The sequence below is a fragment of the Salvelinus alpinus genome, chromosome 22 (genome assembly GCF_045679555.1).
Source record: "Salvelinus alpinus chromosome 22, SLU_Salpinus.1, whole genome shotgun sequence".
NCBI lineage: Eukaryota > Metazoa > Chordata > Actinopteri > Salmoniformes > Salmonidae > Salvelinus > Salvelinus alpinus.
This window is the reverse complement of record NC_092107.1, coordinates 40872791-40887565: the sequence shown is the minus strand read 5'-3', so window position 1 is coordinate 40887565 and position 14775 is coordinate 40872791. Positions and strand designations below refer to the sequence as shown.

Genomic DNA, 14775 nt, shown 5'->3' with positions numbered 1-14775 from the left:
CAGCATCGAAAGCAAATTTGAGAAAACCAAAGAAATGCAACATCAGAAACAAAAAACAAAATGTTTCTGACAAATGGTTTGATAATGAATGTAAAACAATTAGAAAACACCTAAGACAAATGTCAAACAAAAAACATAAGCAGCAAAACAACCCAGAGCTACGATATGAATACTTTGAAACTCTGAAACAGTATAAACATACACTGAAACGCAAGAAACTGAATTATACCAACAAGACACTTGATGAAATTGAAAACGCAATTGACCAAAATCAGTTCTGGGACATGTGGAACAATTTAAGCACAACAAAGCCACAAGAATTAGCCATACAAGATGTAGGAATTTGGAAAACTTATTTTGATAATCTATACAAAAACATCCCACAAAAAGACTTAAAACAGAACCAATTAGAAATTAAAGAAAAATTGAACATCCTTGAATCAGTCATTAAAAATAACCAAAATCCATTAGATTACCCAATAACCCAACAAGAACTAAATGAAAAGCTCAAATCTATTAAATCAAAGAAGGCTTGTGGTCTAGACAACATCAGAAATGAAATGCTGAAAAACAGCACACCTGAGTTGCAAAATGCTGTGCTTAAATTGTTCAACATGGTTTTAACTTCTGGCTGCTTCCCTGATGTCTGGAACCAGGGGCTCATCTCCCCTATCCACAAAAGTGGAGACAAATCAGACCCCAATAATTACAGGGGAATTTGTGTAAACAGTAACTTGGGAAAGGTTTTCTGTAGCATTTTGAATTCAAGAATCCAAACCTTTCTTCAAGAAAAAAATGTAATAACTAAATGTCAAATTGGCTTTCTCCCTAACCATCGCACTACTGACCATATATACACCTTACACACACTAATTAATAAACACGTCCACCAAAAAAAAGAGGGCAAAATCTTTGCTTGCTTTATTGACTTTAAAAAAGCATTTGATTCTATTTGGCACGAAGGGCTATTCTACAAAATTCTACAAAGTGGGCTTGGTGGTAAGGTGTATGACTTAATAAAATGTATGTACACAGAAAACAAGTGTGCAATAAAAATCAAAAACCAAAGAACAGAATTCTTTTCACAATGTCGAGGTGTGAGACAAGGCTGTAGTTTGAGTCCAAATCTTTTCAACATTTATATCAATGAATTAGCAGACATGTTGGACCATTCTCCAGCCCCAGGACTCACACTATTTGACACAGAGGTGAAATACCTGCTATATGCTGATGACTTGGTACTTCTATCACCAACCAAAGAAGGTCTTCAACAGAACATTAATATTCTAGAGCAATATTGCCATAATTGGGCCCTGGCAGTAAATTTCCCAAAAACTAAAATCATGATTTTCCAAAAACAAAACAGATGTCAGAAACACAAATATAAATTCACCCTGAACAACACCATCATTGAACACACAAAAAATTACACCTACCTTGGTCTGACCATATCTGCATCGGGAAACTTTAATATGGCAGTGAATGCACTCAAAGAAAAAGCCCGCAGAGCATTGTATGCAATAAAAATGAAATTATTCAAAATCAACATCCCAATTAGAATTTGGACCAAAATATTTGACAGTGTAATCCTACCAATAGCTCTTTACGGAAGTGAGGTTTGGGGGCCACTCAATAAACTGGACTTTAAAATGTGGGACAAACATCCAATTGAAACCCTACATGCAGAATTCTGTCGGAAAATCCTACAAGTCCAGAGAAATACACCAACTAATGCATGTAGGGCAGAATTGGGCCGCTTTCCAGTAATAATGAAAATACAGAAAAGATCATTAAAATTTTGGCTACATCTAAATTCAAGTCCAAATTCGAGTCTGCAATTTAAAGCACTTCAAACCCAAGAGCTGAGCCCAGAAACGAGCCCTCTCAGTCAGCTGGTGTTGGACCTAACCAACCAAGCTGACACCAGCACTGCTTCAAAAGAAAGAATTCCAATAAACAAAATCATGAACCAATCAAAGGACTCATATATACAACATTGGAAAAACGAAACCAAATCCCAAAGCCGACTAAATTGCTATCTGACCCTAAACAGAGAATATGAATTGGCTGAATATCTCTACTCTGTCAGAGATTCGAAGCAGAGACAGATCCTTACCAAGTACAGGCTGAGTGACCACCGATTGGCAATAGAAACCGGCAGACATAAAAAGACATGGCTACCCAAAGAGGAGCGTGTATGTGGTCACTGCACGACAGGGGAGGTAGAAACAGAGATGCACTTTCTCCTTTACTGTGATAAATATTCCTCACCAAGAGATTCATTATTCACAGAAATGACTACATTTATTCCAAATTTTAACTTATTAAACCCAGAGGAAAAACTAAAAATACTCATGGGCGAAGGAGCAATGGCTCCTCTTGCAGCCAAATATGTATTTACCTGCCATAGCCTGAGGGACACTGAATAATAACATCTGCATAGTAAGCAGTAACTTACTTATTATGACTGTTATTGTTTTTACTGTTATTGTTATTAGTATTATTATTGTTGTTTATCATTCCAAATAGTAATGGTATGGGTGGTAATGGTAATGATAGCAGTTTAATGATGGTGGTGGTGGTAGTGGTGCATTACACCATACATAACATTCGACTATTGACTGTTACCATTTTATTGTTACTATTTTTATATTTAATTTTGTATTATTATTTACTGCCATTCTATATTATTATTTGTCATTGTTTTAATTGTATTACAATGTATATTGTATACATTGTTGCTTTGGCAATATTGACACAATGTTTTTCATGCCAATAAAGCAGCTTGAATTTGAATTTGAGAGAGAGAGAGAGAGAGAGAGAGAGAGAGAGAGAGAGAGAGAGAGAGAGAGAGAGAGAGAGAGAGAGAGAGAGAGAGAGAGAGAGAGAGAGAGAGGGGGAGAGGGAGAGGGAGAGGGAGAGGGAGAGAGAGAGAGAGAGAGAGAGAGAGAGAGAGAGAGAGAGAGAGAGAGAGAGAGAGATTGCTCGCACGTGCTCTGCTTTCAAGCAACGATATTCGATTGGTAGGCTGTTTTAAATCTCTGCAGCTGCAATTCAATTTGTTTATATATACAATTTTAAAAAATGGGTGACCCCGAAAGCCCGTTGCAGATGTGTAAATTAGACGCGGATTCAGTCTTTATATTACTGTAGCATAGAACATGCTGCAGCAAATGTAGACCTACCTGTCACAAGAAAAAAAGGTACAATGATGAGATGATAGGTCTACATGCATTATGAACTGTGCTTCATACTGAGATGGTCTGCCTGTCCCACTCTGAGATGGTCTGCTTGTCCCACTCTGAGATGGTCTGCCTGTCCCCAACATGAGATGGGCTGCCTGTCCCCAACATGAGATGGGCTGCCTGTCCCACTCTGAGATGGTCTGCCTGTCCCACTCTGAGATGGTCTGCTTGTCCCACTCTGAGATGGTCTGCCTGTCCCCAACATGAGATGGGCTGCCTGTCCCACTCTGAGATGGGCTGCCTGTCCCACTCTGAGATGGGCTGCCTGTCCCACTCTGAGATGGGCTGCCTGTCCCACTCTGAGATGGTCTGCCTGTCCCCAACATGAGATGGGCTGCCTGTCCCCAACATGAGATGGGCTGCCTGTCCCACTCTGAGATGGGCTGCCTGTCCCACTCTGAGATGGGCTGCCTGTCCCACTCTGAGATGGGCTGCCTGTCCCACTCTGAGATGGGCTGCCTGTCCCACTCTGAGATGGGCTGCCTGTCCCACTCTGAGATGAGCTGCCTGTCCCACTCTGAGATGAGCTGCCTGTCCCACTCTGAGATGGGCTGCCTGTCCCACTCTGAGATGGGCTGCCTGTCCCCACCCTGAGATGGTCTGCCTGTCCCCACCCTGAGGGTTGATGATCGATCATGCAGAGAGCAGAAAGAAGGCTGTAGAGAAGTCAGAGTTGGATATTGCATCATTGCATATCATTTCACGTCATGCTGTTGATATAATTTGCTATAATTTAGCGGTTTCTCGAAGTTATTTATCCCGGGAAAAGCGAGTGGTTTTGGTCGGTAAATCTCTGTAACCAGGTTCCCACAGTCAACCGTACCGCACACGCTAACGCATAGGAGGTGACTGAGTGTCTGGCCCACTACCTAATAGTTAAACCACAGGGTGCAAACAGACACCTCTCTCTCCCAGAAACACACCCAGCCAGACACCTCTCTCTCCCAGAAACACACCCACCCAGACACCTCTATCTGCCAGAAACACACCCAGCCAGACACCTCTCTCTCCCAGAAACACACCCAGCCAGACACCTCTCTCTCCCAGAAACACACCCAGCCAGACACCTCTCTCTCTCCCAGAAACACACCCAGCCAGACACCTCTCTCTCTCCCAGAAACACACCCAGCCAGACACCTCTCTCTCCCAGAAACACACCCAGCCAGACACCTCTCTCTCCCAGAAACACACCCAGCCAGACACCTCTCTCTCCCAGAAACACACCCAGCCAGACACCTCTCTCTCTCCCAGAAACACACCCACCCAGACACCTCTCTCCCAGAAACACACCCAGCCAGACACCTCTCTCTCCCAGAAACACACCCAGCCAGACACCTTTCTCTCCCAGAAACACACCCACCAAGAGACCTCTCTCTCCCAGAAACACACCCACCCAGACACCTCTCTCTCTCCCAGAAACACACCCAGCCAGACACCTCTCTCTCCCAGAAACACACCCACCCAGACACCTCTCTCTCCCAGAAACACACCCAGCCAGACACCTCTCTCTCCCAGAAACACACCCAGCCAGACACCTCTCTCTCCCAGAAACACACCCACCCAGACACCTCTCTCTCTCCCAGAAACACACCCAGCCAGACACCTCTCTCTCCCAGAAACACACCCAGCCAGACACCTCTCTCTCTCCCAGAAACACACCCACCCAGACACCTCTCTCTCTCCCAGAAACACACCCAGCCAGACACCTCTCTCTCTCCCAGAAACACACCCAGCCAGACACCTCTCTCTCCCAGAAACACACCCAGCCAGACACCTCTCTCTCCCAGAAACACACCCAGCCAGACACCTCTCTCTCCCAGAAACACACCCACCAAGAGACCTCTCTCTCCCAGAAACACACCTAGCCAGACTTGGGGTAGTGTAGCAGGACGTGTCTCCTCGTCCATCATGTCTGACAGGGAGAGGGTTAGAAATTTCCACCTCACAGCTCCTAACTACTGTCACTGCCTTTAACATAGACACGCACACACTTTCTCTATAAGGGAAACACACACACACACCCTGTGTGAGCTGTTGTTATCAGAGCTCTGCAGGTTCTCTCTCTCTCCCCCTTTGCTCTCTCTCTCTATTCAAAGGGCTTTATTGGCATGGGAAACATATGTTAACATTGCCAAAGTAAGTGAAATAGATAATAAACAAGTCAAATAAAAAACGTACAGTAAACATTAACCTCACAAAAGTTCCAAAACAATAAAGACATTTGAAATGTCATATTATTTCTATATACAGTGTTGTAATGATGTACAAAAGGGACAAACAGGAAATATTTACAATGGTGTTTGTTCTTCACTGGTTGCCCTTTTCTTGTGGCAACAGGTCACACATCTTGCTGCTGTGATTGCACACTGGTATTTCACCCAATAGATATGGGAGTTTATCAAAATCGGGTTTGTTTTCGAATGCTTTGATGATCTGTGTAATCTGAGGGAAATAGGTGTCTCTAATATGGTCATACATTTGGCAGGAGGTTAGGAAGTGCAGCTCTGTTTCCACCTAATTTTGTGGGCAGTGTGCACATAGCCTGTCTTCTCTTGAGAGCCAAGTCTGCCTTCTGAGTCTGTACATAGATTTACTTAAGTTTGGGTCAGTCACAGTGGTCAGGTATTCTGCCACTGTGTACTCTCTGTTTAGGGCCAAATATCATTCTAGCTTGCTCTGTTTTTTTGTAAATTCTTTCCAATGTGCCAAACGTATTATTATTTGACCCTGCTGGTCATCTATGAACATTTGAACAGCTTGGCCATGTTCTGTTATAATCTTCACCCGGCACAGCCAGAAGAGGACTGGCCACCCCTCATAGCCTGGTTCCTCTCTAGGTTTTGGCCTTTCTAGGGAGTTTTTCCTAGCCACCGTGCTTCTACACCTGCATTACTTGCTGTTTGGGGTTTAGGCTGGGTTTCTGTACAGCACTTTGAGATATCAGCTGATGTAAGAAGTGCTTTATAAATAGATTTGATTTGTCAAGTAAATATATTTTTGTTTTCTCATGATTTGTTTGGGTCTAATTGTGTTGCTGTCCTGGGGCTCTGTGGGGTCTGTTTGTGTTTGTGAACAGCCCCAGGACCAGCTTGCTTAGGGGACTCTTCTCCAGGTTCATCTCTCTGTAGGTGATGGCTTTGTTATGGAAGGTTTGGGAATCGCTTCCTTTTAGGTGGTTGTAGAATTTAACATCTCTTTTCTGGATTTTGATAATTAGTGGGTATCAGCCTAATTCTGCTCTGCATGCATTATTTGGTGTTTTACGTTGTAAACAGAGGATATTTTTGCAGAATTCTTCTCTCTGCTCACATACACGTCTCTATGAGTTGTTCCAGTGCTGGCCTGGTTCGGCCCTTTGCAAAACGCCACACGGTTAGGAAAGTTCATCAGGCTCTCTGTGCCGCTTGGTGCCAAACTTCTCCAATGGAGAGTGTGTGTGTGTGTGTGTGTGTGTGTGTGTGTGTGTGTGTGTGTGTGTGTGTGTGTGTGTGTGTGTGTGTGTGTGTGTGTGTGTGTGTGTGTGTGTGTGTGTGTGTGTGTGTGTGTGTGTGTGTGTGTGTGTGTGTGTGTGTGTGTGAGGGATGCATTTCTGTTGGTTACATCAGCCGGTGTCTGCAACAACAACAACCTCCACCCCTGGGTCCAGCTGGAGGACGACAGGCTGCCAACACAATAGTCACACTGAGGACATTTACCAGGAAATTGCACGTGTAGCAGCACAGAGGGATCCTAAAGAGAGAGAGTGAATGATGACTGTAATATATTTTCTGTAGTGATAATGGTGAAGCAGCGATTTATGTAAATAGCTCAAAGCAGGGACGCACGTTCACAGAACACTACAAAACACATATTCACTCTCTTCTTCCATCTCGCTCTCCTCTCTCCATCCAGTGTTGATGCCGGATGATGAGTCATCAGAGGAGTGCAGGGAGGGAGTGAGGGAGGGAGGTGTGATTCTCACTGTTAGACTGAATCATATCTCTACTGTAGTCACTTTACTGTAGATCTGCCCTGGGACCTACAACTCTATCTGCACAAACAGTTACAATATATGTCACCTCATTGAACCTTAAGGCTGTTTTACACCAAGTCCGTTTTCTTATATTCATTAATACAAGCACGTCTTTTTTAATGACGCCATTCACATCAATTGCGAAATATCGTCATGCCGCAATCCGTCAACTATTTATTAGGAACAGGTTCGATTTTTTTGTCTTTTCGGCCATCTGTAGAACTGGAGATACTTAAGCAATAAGGCCCGAGGGGGAGTGGTATACGGCCAGTATACCACGGCTAAGGGCTGTGTCCAGGCACGACGCAACACAGCCCTTGGCCGTGGGATACTGGCCCAGTACCACACACCCTCGGGCCTTATTGCTTAAATATCTCCAGTTCTACAGATGTGTCAAAGCCAGACAGACAGATGGAGGCGCAGACATAACAAAGCCATAGAATCAAATGAAATATTGAACAAAATTACAATCCAAATAAGCAATCCATAGTGAAGTGTGATTGCACAAGCCCAAACGTCCATGAATTAGAGGCACATCAGAGTGAGATAAATGGAGAAAGGGAGAGAGAAATGGAGAGGGAGAGAGAAATGGAAAGAGAGAGAGAGAGAGGAGCGAGAGAGAGAAATGGAGAGCGGGTGAAAGAGAGGGAGGGATAGAGAGAAATGGCGAGGAAGAAATGGAGAGAGGGAGAGAGAGAAATGGAGAGGGAGAGTGAGAGAAATGGAGAGGGAGAGTGAGAGAAATGGAGAGAGAGAGAGGGAGAGAAATTGAGAGAGAGAGAGGGAGAGAAAAGGAGAGAGGGAGAGGGAGAAATGGAGAGAGGGAGAGAAATGGAGAGAGAGAGGGAGAGAAATGGAGAGAGGGAGAGGGAGAAATGGAGAGAGAGAAATGGAGAGAAATAAATGGAGAGAGAGAGAAATGGAGAGAAAGAAATGGAGAGAGGGAGAGATAAATTGAGAGAGAGAGAAATGGAGAGAGCGAGAGAGATAAATGGAGAGAGAGAGAAATGGAGAGAGGGAGAGAGAAATGGAGAGAAAGAAATGGAGAGAGGGAGAAAGATAAATGGAGAGAGAGAGAAATGGAGAGAGGGAGAGAGAAATGGAGAGAAAGAAATGGAGAGAGGGAGAGAAAGAAATGGAGAGAGGGAGAAATGGAGAGAGGGAGAGATAAATGGAGAGAAAGAAATGGAGAGAGGGAGAGAAAGAAATGGAGAGAGAGAAAGGGAGAGAGGGAGATATAAATGGAGAGAAAGAAATGGAGAGAGGGAGAGAAAGAAATGGAGAGAGAGAGAGAGAGAGAAATGGAGAGAGGGAGAGAGATAAATGGAGAGAGAGAGAGAGAGAAATGGAGAGAAATGGAGAGAGAGAGAGAGGGAGAGAGGGAGAAAGAAATCAGAGCCAAAGCAGCAATAATGGTACTTTAGGGCTCAGAGGAAGAGGTGGAGAATCAGCCAATAAGACACTGCTCCAGATTTAGAGGAAGAGGTGGAGAATCAGCCAATAAGACACTGCTCCAGATTTAGAGGAAGAGGTGGAGAATCAGCCAATAACACACTGCTCCAGATTTAGAGGAAGAGGTGGAGAATCAGCCAATAAGACACTGCTCCAGATTTAGCAGCAATAAGTGCCGTGTCATACAGCATGTCGGAGCAATTTCCCCTCTCAATCTGGGAGAGCAATCATCTCTTTAATTGGCTGAGTAATTAGGCCTTTAATTGCCCCTCAAACAGCCCCTGCTGACAGTCAGAGAGCACAGTGACAGACCAAAATGGCTGCCATGCGGAACACAGTGCTGGACACAATATGGCTGCCGTGTCAACCAACTCCACCAGCATGAGTGATGTGAATTTGACAGAGTATTTTATTTGTCAGTTTATAAAGCCTCTCCTTTCTTCCTCCAGACCTGTATGAGGCCCCTGAGTGCTCTCTCCAGTAGTCTGTCCGTCTGGCCTTGGCTGTGTGAGAGAGTGCATGAGTGTGTGAGAGTAGGGGTGATTGACTGTGTTGTGTGTGAGTCCGAGGACCTGTGTGACAGTGTAGATATCCAGGGTTAGAGGTACAGGGAGATAATGTGCTGATGAGGGACATTCCAAACATCAGACAGGTCTGAGGCAGAGAGAACTGAGGGAGGATGAGGGGGGTGTAGCAGCCACATAAACTCTGGGAGGAGAGGGTGTGAGTGGTGGCTTTCCTGTGGAAAACAGTGGGGTCAAGGGGCATGAGGGCAGGGGAGAGGAGTCTGTGTTGACAGGGGAGAGGAGCTTTCCTCTTCTTATGGGACACAGGTGCACCCTCTGTGTGTGAGAATGTGTGCCTATGTGTGTGTGTGTGTACTGGTGTGTTAACCCCACTTGAGAGCTGATTATTTCTGTGTGTGTGTGTCTGTGTGTGTGTCTGTGTGTGTGTATATGTGTGAGCGGTAGCTGACCTGAGAACTGATGATTCTCTGCGAGGAGCGTTCGATGTTGGCAGGCAGGCCGAAAAACGCTGGCCGGTCGTCTTCTGGAAGATTCTCTATCACACCACGATAGTCCTGAACACACAAACACACACATAGTTAAACGACTGACAGAGATGGTGTGTGTGTGTGTGTGTGTGTGTGTGTGTGTGTGTGTGTGTGTGTGTGTGTGTGTTTGTGCCTGTATAGTCTCACCAGTATGGAGCAGGAGTTGGGCAGGCTGATCTGAGAGGGGAAGGCGTGGCCTCTCTTGCTGCATTGGTTGTGATTGGCTGAGGCAGAGAGGAGGCGTGAGGAGAAGAACTGCTCCAGGTAGGAGCGGAGGATCCTCAGGTCACATGGGTTGTCTATCCTGCCGCCATAGATGGCATTCTCCAACAGACCATGGACAAACTCCCACTGGAACACCTTACCACCATCAAACAGACGGTCGATGATCTCAAAGCCAGCCCGCAGATCAGACAGAGAGAACTCATAGAATTTAGTCCATCCCTAGAACCCCAGAGAACAGAACATTAGAAACACAGACAGAGAGAACAGAACATTAGAACCACAGACAGAGAGAACAGAACATGAAAACTTAGTCCATCCCTAGAACCACAGAGAACATAACATTAAGACTTAGTCCATCCCTAGAACCACAGAGAACAGAACATTAAGACTTAGTCCATCCCTAGAACCACAGAGAACAGAACATTAGAACTTAGTCCATCCCTAGAACCACAGAGAACAGAACATTAAGACTTAGTCCATCCCTAGAACCACAGAGAACAGAACATTAGAACTTAGTCCATCCCTAGAACCACAGAGAACAGAACATTAGAACCACAGACAGAGAGAACAGAACATTAGAACTCGAGACGAGAGAGAACATAACAGAAACCAAATAGAGTGACTGTCAGGAATAAACTCAGCCTCTGTATCCAAGATAACTGTCACCTTGCTGAGACACTGCAGTGGCACTTCAGGCATCAACATGAAGTAGCATCTGAAAAGAACATTAAGTAACACCTGCAAGGAACATGAAGTAGCATCTGAAAGGAACATTAAGTAGCATCTGAAAGGAACATGAAGTAGATTCTGAAAAGAACATGAAGTAGCATCTGAAAGGAACATGAAGTAGAATCTGAAAGGAACATTAAGTAGAATCTGAAAGGAACATGAAGTAGAATCTGAAAGGAACATGAAGTAGGATCTGAAAAGAACATGAAGTAGCATCTGTAAGGAACATGAAGTAGCATCTGAAAGGAACATGAAGTAGCATCTGAAAGGAACATGAAGTAGCATCTGAAAGGAACATGAAGTAGCATCTGAAAGGAACATGAAGTAGCATCTGAAAGGAACATGAAGTAGCATCTGAAAGGAACATGAAGTAGCATCTGAAAGGAACATGAAGTAGCATCTGAAAGGAACATGAAGTAGCATACACAGTCAGTGTGTACTGCAGAAGGTGAATGACATTCAAACACGAGGAGAGAGAGGACACTATTTAAACCCTCGCCTGGGGTTGTCCTCAGAGCTCCATACTCCACCAGTCTAATTGACAGAGCTAGCATCAGTATTCTGATCAGTATTATACAGCCATATCATGCTAGTCTAGCAGCTGAAAACATCAGTGTGTGATGTGGGATGCATGAGCCTGTGGGACCAGAGATAGTTTGATGCGGGATGTGGGAGCAGATATAGTGTGATGTGGGAGTCTGTGGGACCAGAGATAGTGTGATGTGGGAGCCTGTGGGACCAGAGACAGTGTGATGTGAGATGTGGGAGCCTTTGGGACCAGAGACAGTGAGATGTGGGAGCCTGTGGGACCAGAGACAGTGTGATGTGAGATGTGGGAGCCTTTGGGACCAGAGACAGTGAGATGTGGGAGCCTTTGGGACCAGAGACAGTGTGATGTGAGATGTGGGAGCCTTTGGGACCAGAGACAGTGTGATGTGAGATGTGGGAGCCTTTGGGACCAGAGACAGTGTGATGTGAGATGTGGGAGCCTATGGGACCAGAGACAGTGTGATGTGAGATGTGGGAGCCTTTGGGACCAGAGACAGTGTGATGTGGGAGCCTTTGGGACCAGAGACCGTGTGATGTGAGATGTGGGAGCCTTTGGGACCAGAGACAGTGTGATGTGAGATGTGGGAGCCTTTGGGACCAGAGACAGTGTGATGTGAGATGTGGGAGCCTTTGGGACCAGAGACAGTGAGATGTGGGAGCCTTTGGGACCAGAGACAGTGTGATGTGGGAGCCTTTGGGACCAGAGACAGTGTGATGTGGGAGCCTTTGTGACCAGAGACAGTGTAATGTGAGATGTGGGAGCCTTTGGGACCAGAGACAGTGTAATGTGAGATGTGGGAGCCTGTGGGACCAGAGACAGTGTGATGTCAGCACACTGTAAGGTTCTATGTGTAGTCAGGCTCTGATACAGTTAAGATGTGTGGCGAGATGCAGTATCTTTACCACTCAGCCAAAATAACCCTGACTCACCTCCAACACGCAGATCCCTACAGGGAATGTTAATGTGTTGATATTCATATCAGGATCATTGCCTTCATTGTTATTCAGAGTGATGTGTCGCTGTGTGTTAACCTACTGAGGGGTTATTGATGGACGGAAAATCCTATATCAAAGCAGCCACATGCTGGGACAATATAGGCAAATACACACACCTACTTTAGCGCAAAATGCAGGGAGAGAAAGTGGTGCCGATTAAATACATCTGTTAAACCACATTTCTGACTGATGCTCTTCTGTGATGAGACTGCATTAACATGGTGCAAGCCCCGTCTGTGATGAGCATTAACATGGTGCAAGCCCCGTCTGTGATGAGCATTAACATGGTGCAAGCCCCGTCGATGATGAGACTGATGAGCATTAACATGGTGCAAGCCCCGTCGGTGATGAGACTGATGAGCATTAACATGGTACAAGCCCAGTCTGTGATGAGACTGATGAGCATTAACATGGTACAAGCCCAGTCTGTGATGAGACTGATGAGCATTAACATGGTACAAGCCCCGTCGGTGATGAGACTGATGAGCATTAACATGGTACAAGCCCCATCGGCGATGAGACTGATGAGCATTAACATGGTGCAAGCCCCGTCTGTGATGAGACTGATGAGCATTAACATGGTGCAAGCCCCGTCTGTGATGAGACTGATGAGCATTAACATGGTACAAGCCCCGTCTGTGATGAGCATTAACATGGTGCAAGCCCCGTCTGTGATGAGCATTAACATGGTGCAAGCCCCGTCTGTGATGAGCATTAACATGGTGCAAGCCCCATCTGTGATGAGCATTAACATGGTACAAGCCCCATCTGTGATGAACATTAACATGGTGCAAGCCCCGTCTGTGATGAGCATTAACATGGTGCAAGCCCCATCTGTGATGAGCATTAACATGGTGCAAGCCCCGTCTGTGATGAGACTGATGAGCATTAACATGGTGCAAGCCCCGTCTGTGATGAGACTGATGAGCATTAACATGGTGCAAGCCCCGTCTGTGATGAGACTGATGAGCATTAACATGGTGCAAGCCCCGTCTGTGATGAGACTGATGAGCATTAACATGGTACAAGCCCCGTCTGTGATGAGACTGATGAGCATTAACATGGTGCAAGCCCCGTCTGTGATGAGACTGATGAGCATTAACATGGTGCAAGCCCCGTCTGTGATAAGACTGATGAGCATTAACATGGTGCAAGCCCCGTCTGTGATGAGACTGATGAGCATTAACATGGTACAAGCCCCGTCGGTGATGAGACTGATGAGCATTAACATGGTACAAGCCCCGTCTGTGATAAGACTGATGAGCATTAACATGGTGCAAGCCCCGTCTGTGATGAGACTAATGAGCATTAACATGGTGCAAGCCCCGTCTGTGATGAGACTGATGAGCATTAACATGGTACAAGCCCCGTCGGTGATGAGACTGATGAGCATTAACATGGTGCAAGTCCCGTCTGTGATGAGACTGATGAGCATTAAAATGGTACAAGCCCCGTCTGTGATGAGACTGATGAGCATTAACATGGTACAAGCCCCATCGGTGATGAGCATTAACATGGTGCAAGCCCCGTCTGTGATGAGACTGATGAGCATTAACATGGTGCAAGCCCCGTCGGTGATGAGACTGATGAGCATTAACATGGTGCAAGCCCCGTCGGTGATGAGACTGATGAGCATTAACATGGTGCAAGCCCCGTCTGTGATGAGACTGATGAGCATTAACATGGTACAAGCCCCGTCTGTGATGAGCATTAACATGGTGCAAGCCCCGTTTGTGCGGATAGAAATGAATGTGTGTGTGTGTGTGTGTGTGTGTGTGTGTGTGTGTGTGTGTGTGTGTGTGTGTGTGTGTGTGTGTGTGTGTGTGTGTGTGTGTGTCACCAGTGTTAGTTGATGTGGTCGTCCTGCCTCAGTGATCTCCACTCTGCAGTTACAGCCGCTGTCCTCTGATTGAGATGGCAAGGGGTTAGGCTCACACTACAGTCCAGTGTGTGTGTGTGTGTGTGTGTATACCATGCTTGATTGAGCTCTCATTCTCTTGTGTACTGTACTCTCTATCTCTCAGTAACAGTAATGATGCCCTTCTGCTGCTGTACCCACACCACCCCTCTCCAACTGCACACCACACCACACCACACCACACCACACCACACACGTTCCATGCTTCTGCACAAGCACATGGCTGATGAGAGCGAGGTCAAAATAACAAGGAACCAAACACAGTGCTATTTAACACAGAGGTTAGTAGACAATAAACACGCTTCTATTCTCATCCCAACCTCCCTCCGTCCGTCTGTCCGTCCCCCGCCCTCCCTCCGTCTGTCCGCCCCCCGCCCTCCCTCCCTCCGTCTGTCTGTCTCTCTCCCTCCGTCTGTCTGTCTGTCTCTCTCCCTCCGTCTGTCTGTCTGTCTCTCTCCCTCCGTCTGTCTGTCTGTCTCTCTCCCTCCGTCTGTCTGTCTGTCTCTCTCCCTCCGTCTGTCTGTCTGTCTCTCTCCCTCCGTCTGTCTGTCTGTCTCTCTCCCTCCGTCTGTCTGTCTGTCTCTCTCCCTCCGTC

At 46.0% G+C, this 14775-nt stretch overlaps 1 protein-coding gene across 2 annotated transcripts in view; it reads right to left on the bottom strand.

The window, feature by feature from the left end:
- The window catches only part of dync2h1 (dynein cytoplasmic 2 heavy chain 1), a 337560-nt gene that overhangs the window by 142044 nt on the left and 180741 nt on the right, over nt 1-14775 (bottom strand). For both annotated transcript variants that reach the window (XM_071360118.1, XM_071360119.1), the window contains 2 exons: nt 9911-10207; nt 9686-9790 (listed from right to left, as the gene is read on the bottom strand). In XM_071360118.1, coding sequence (XP_071216219.1) covers nt 9686-9790; nt 9911-10207 — 402 coding nt within the window. The remainder of the gene's footprint in view (nt 1-9685; nt 9791-9910; nt 10208-14775) is intronic.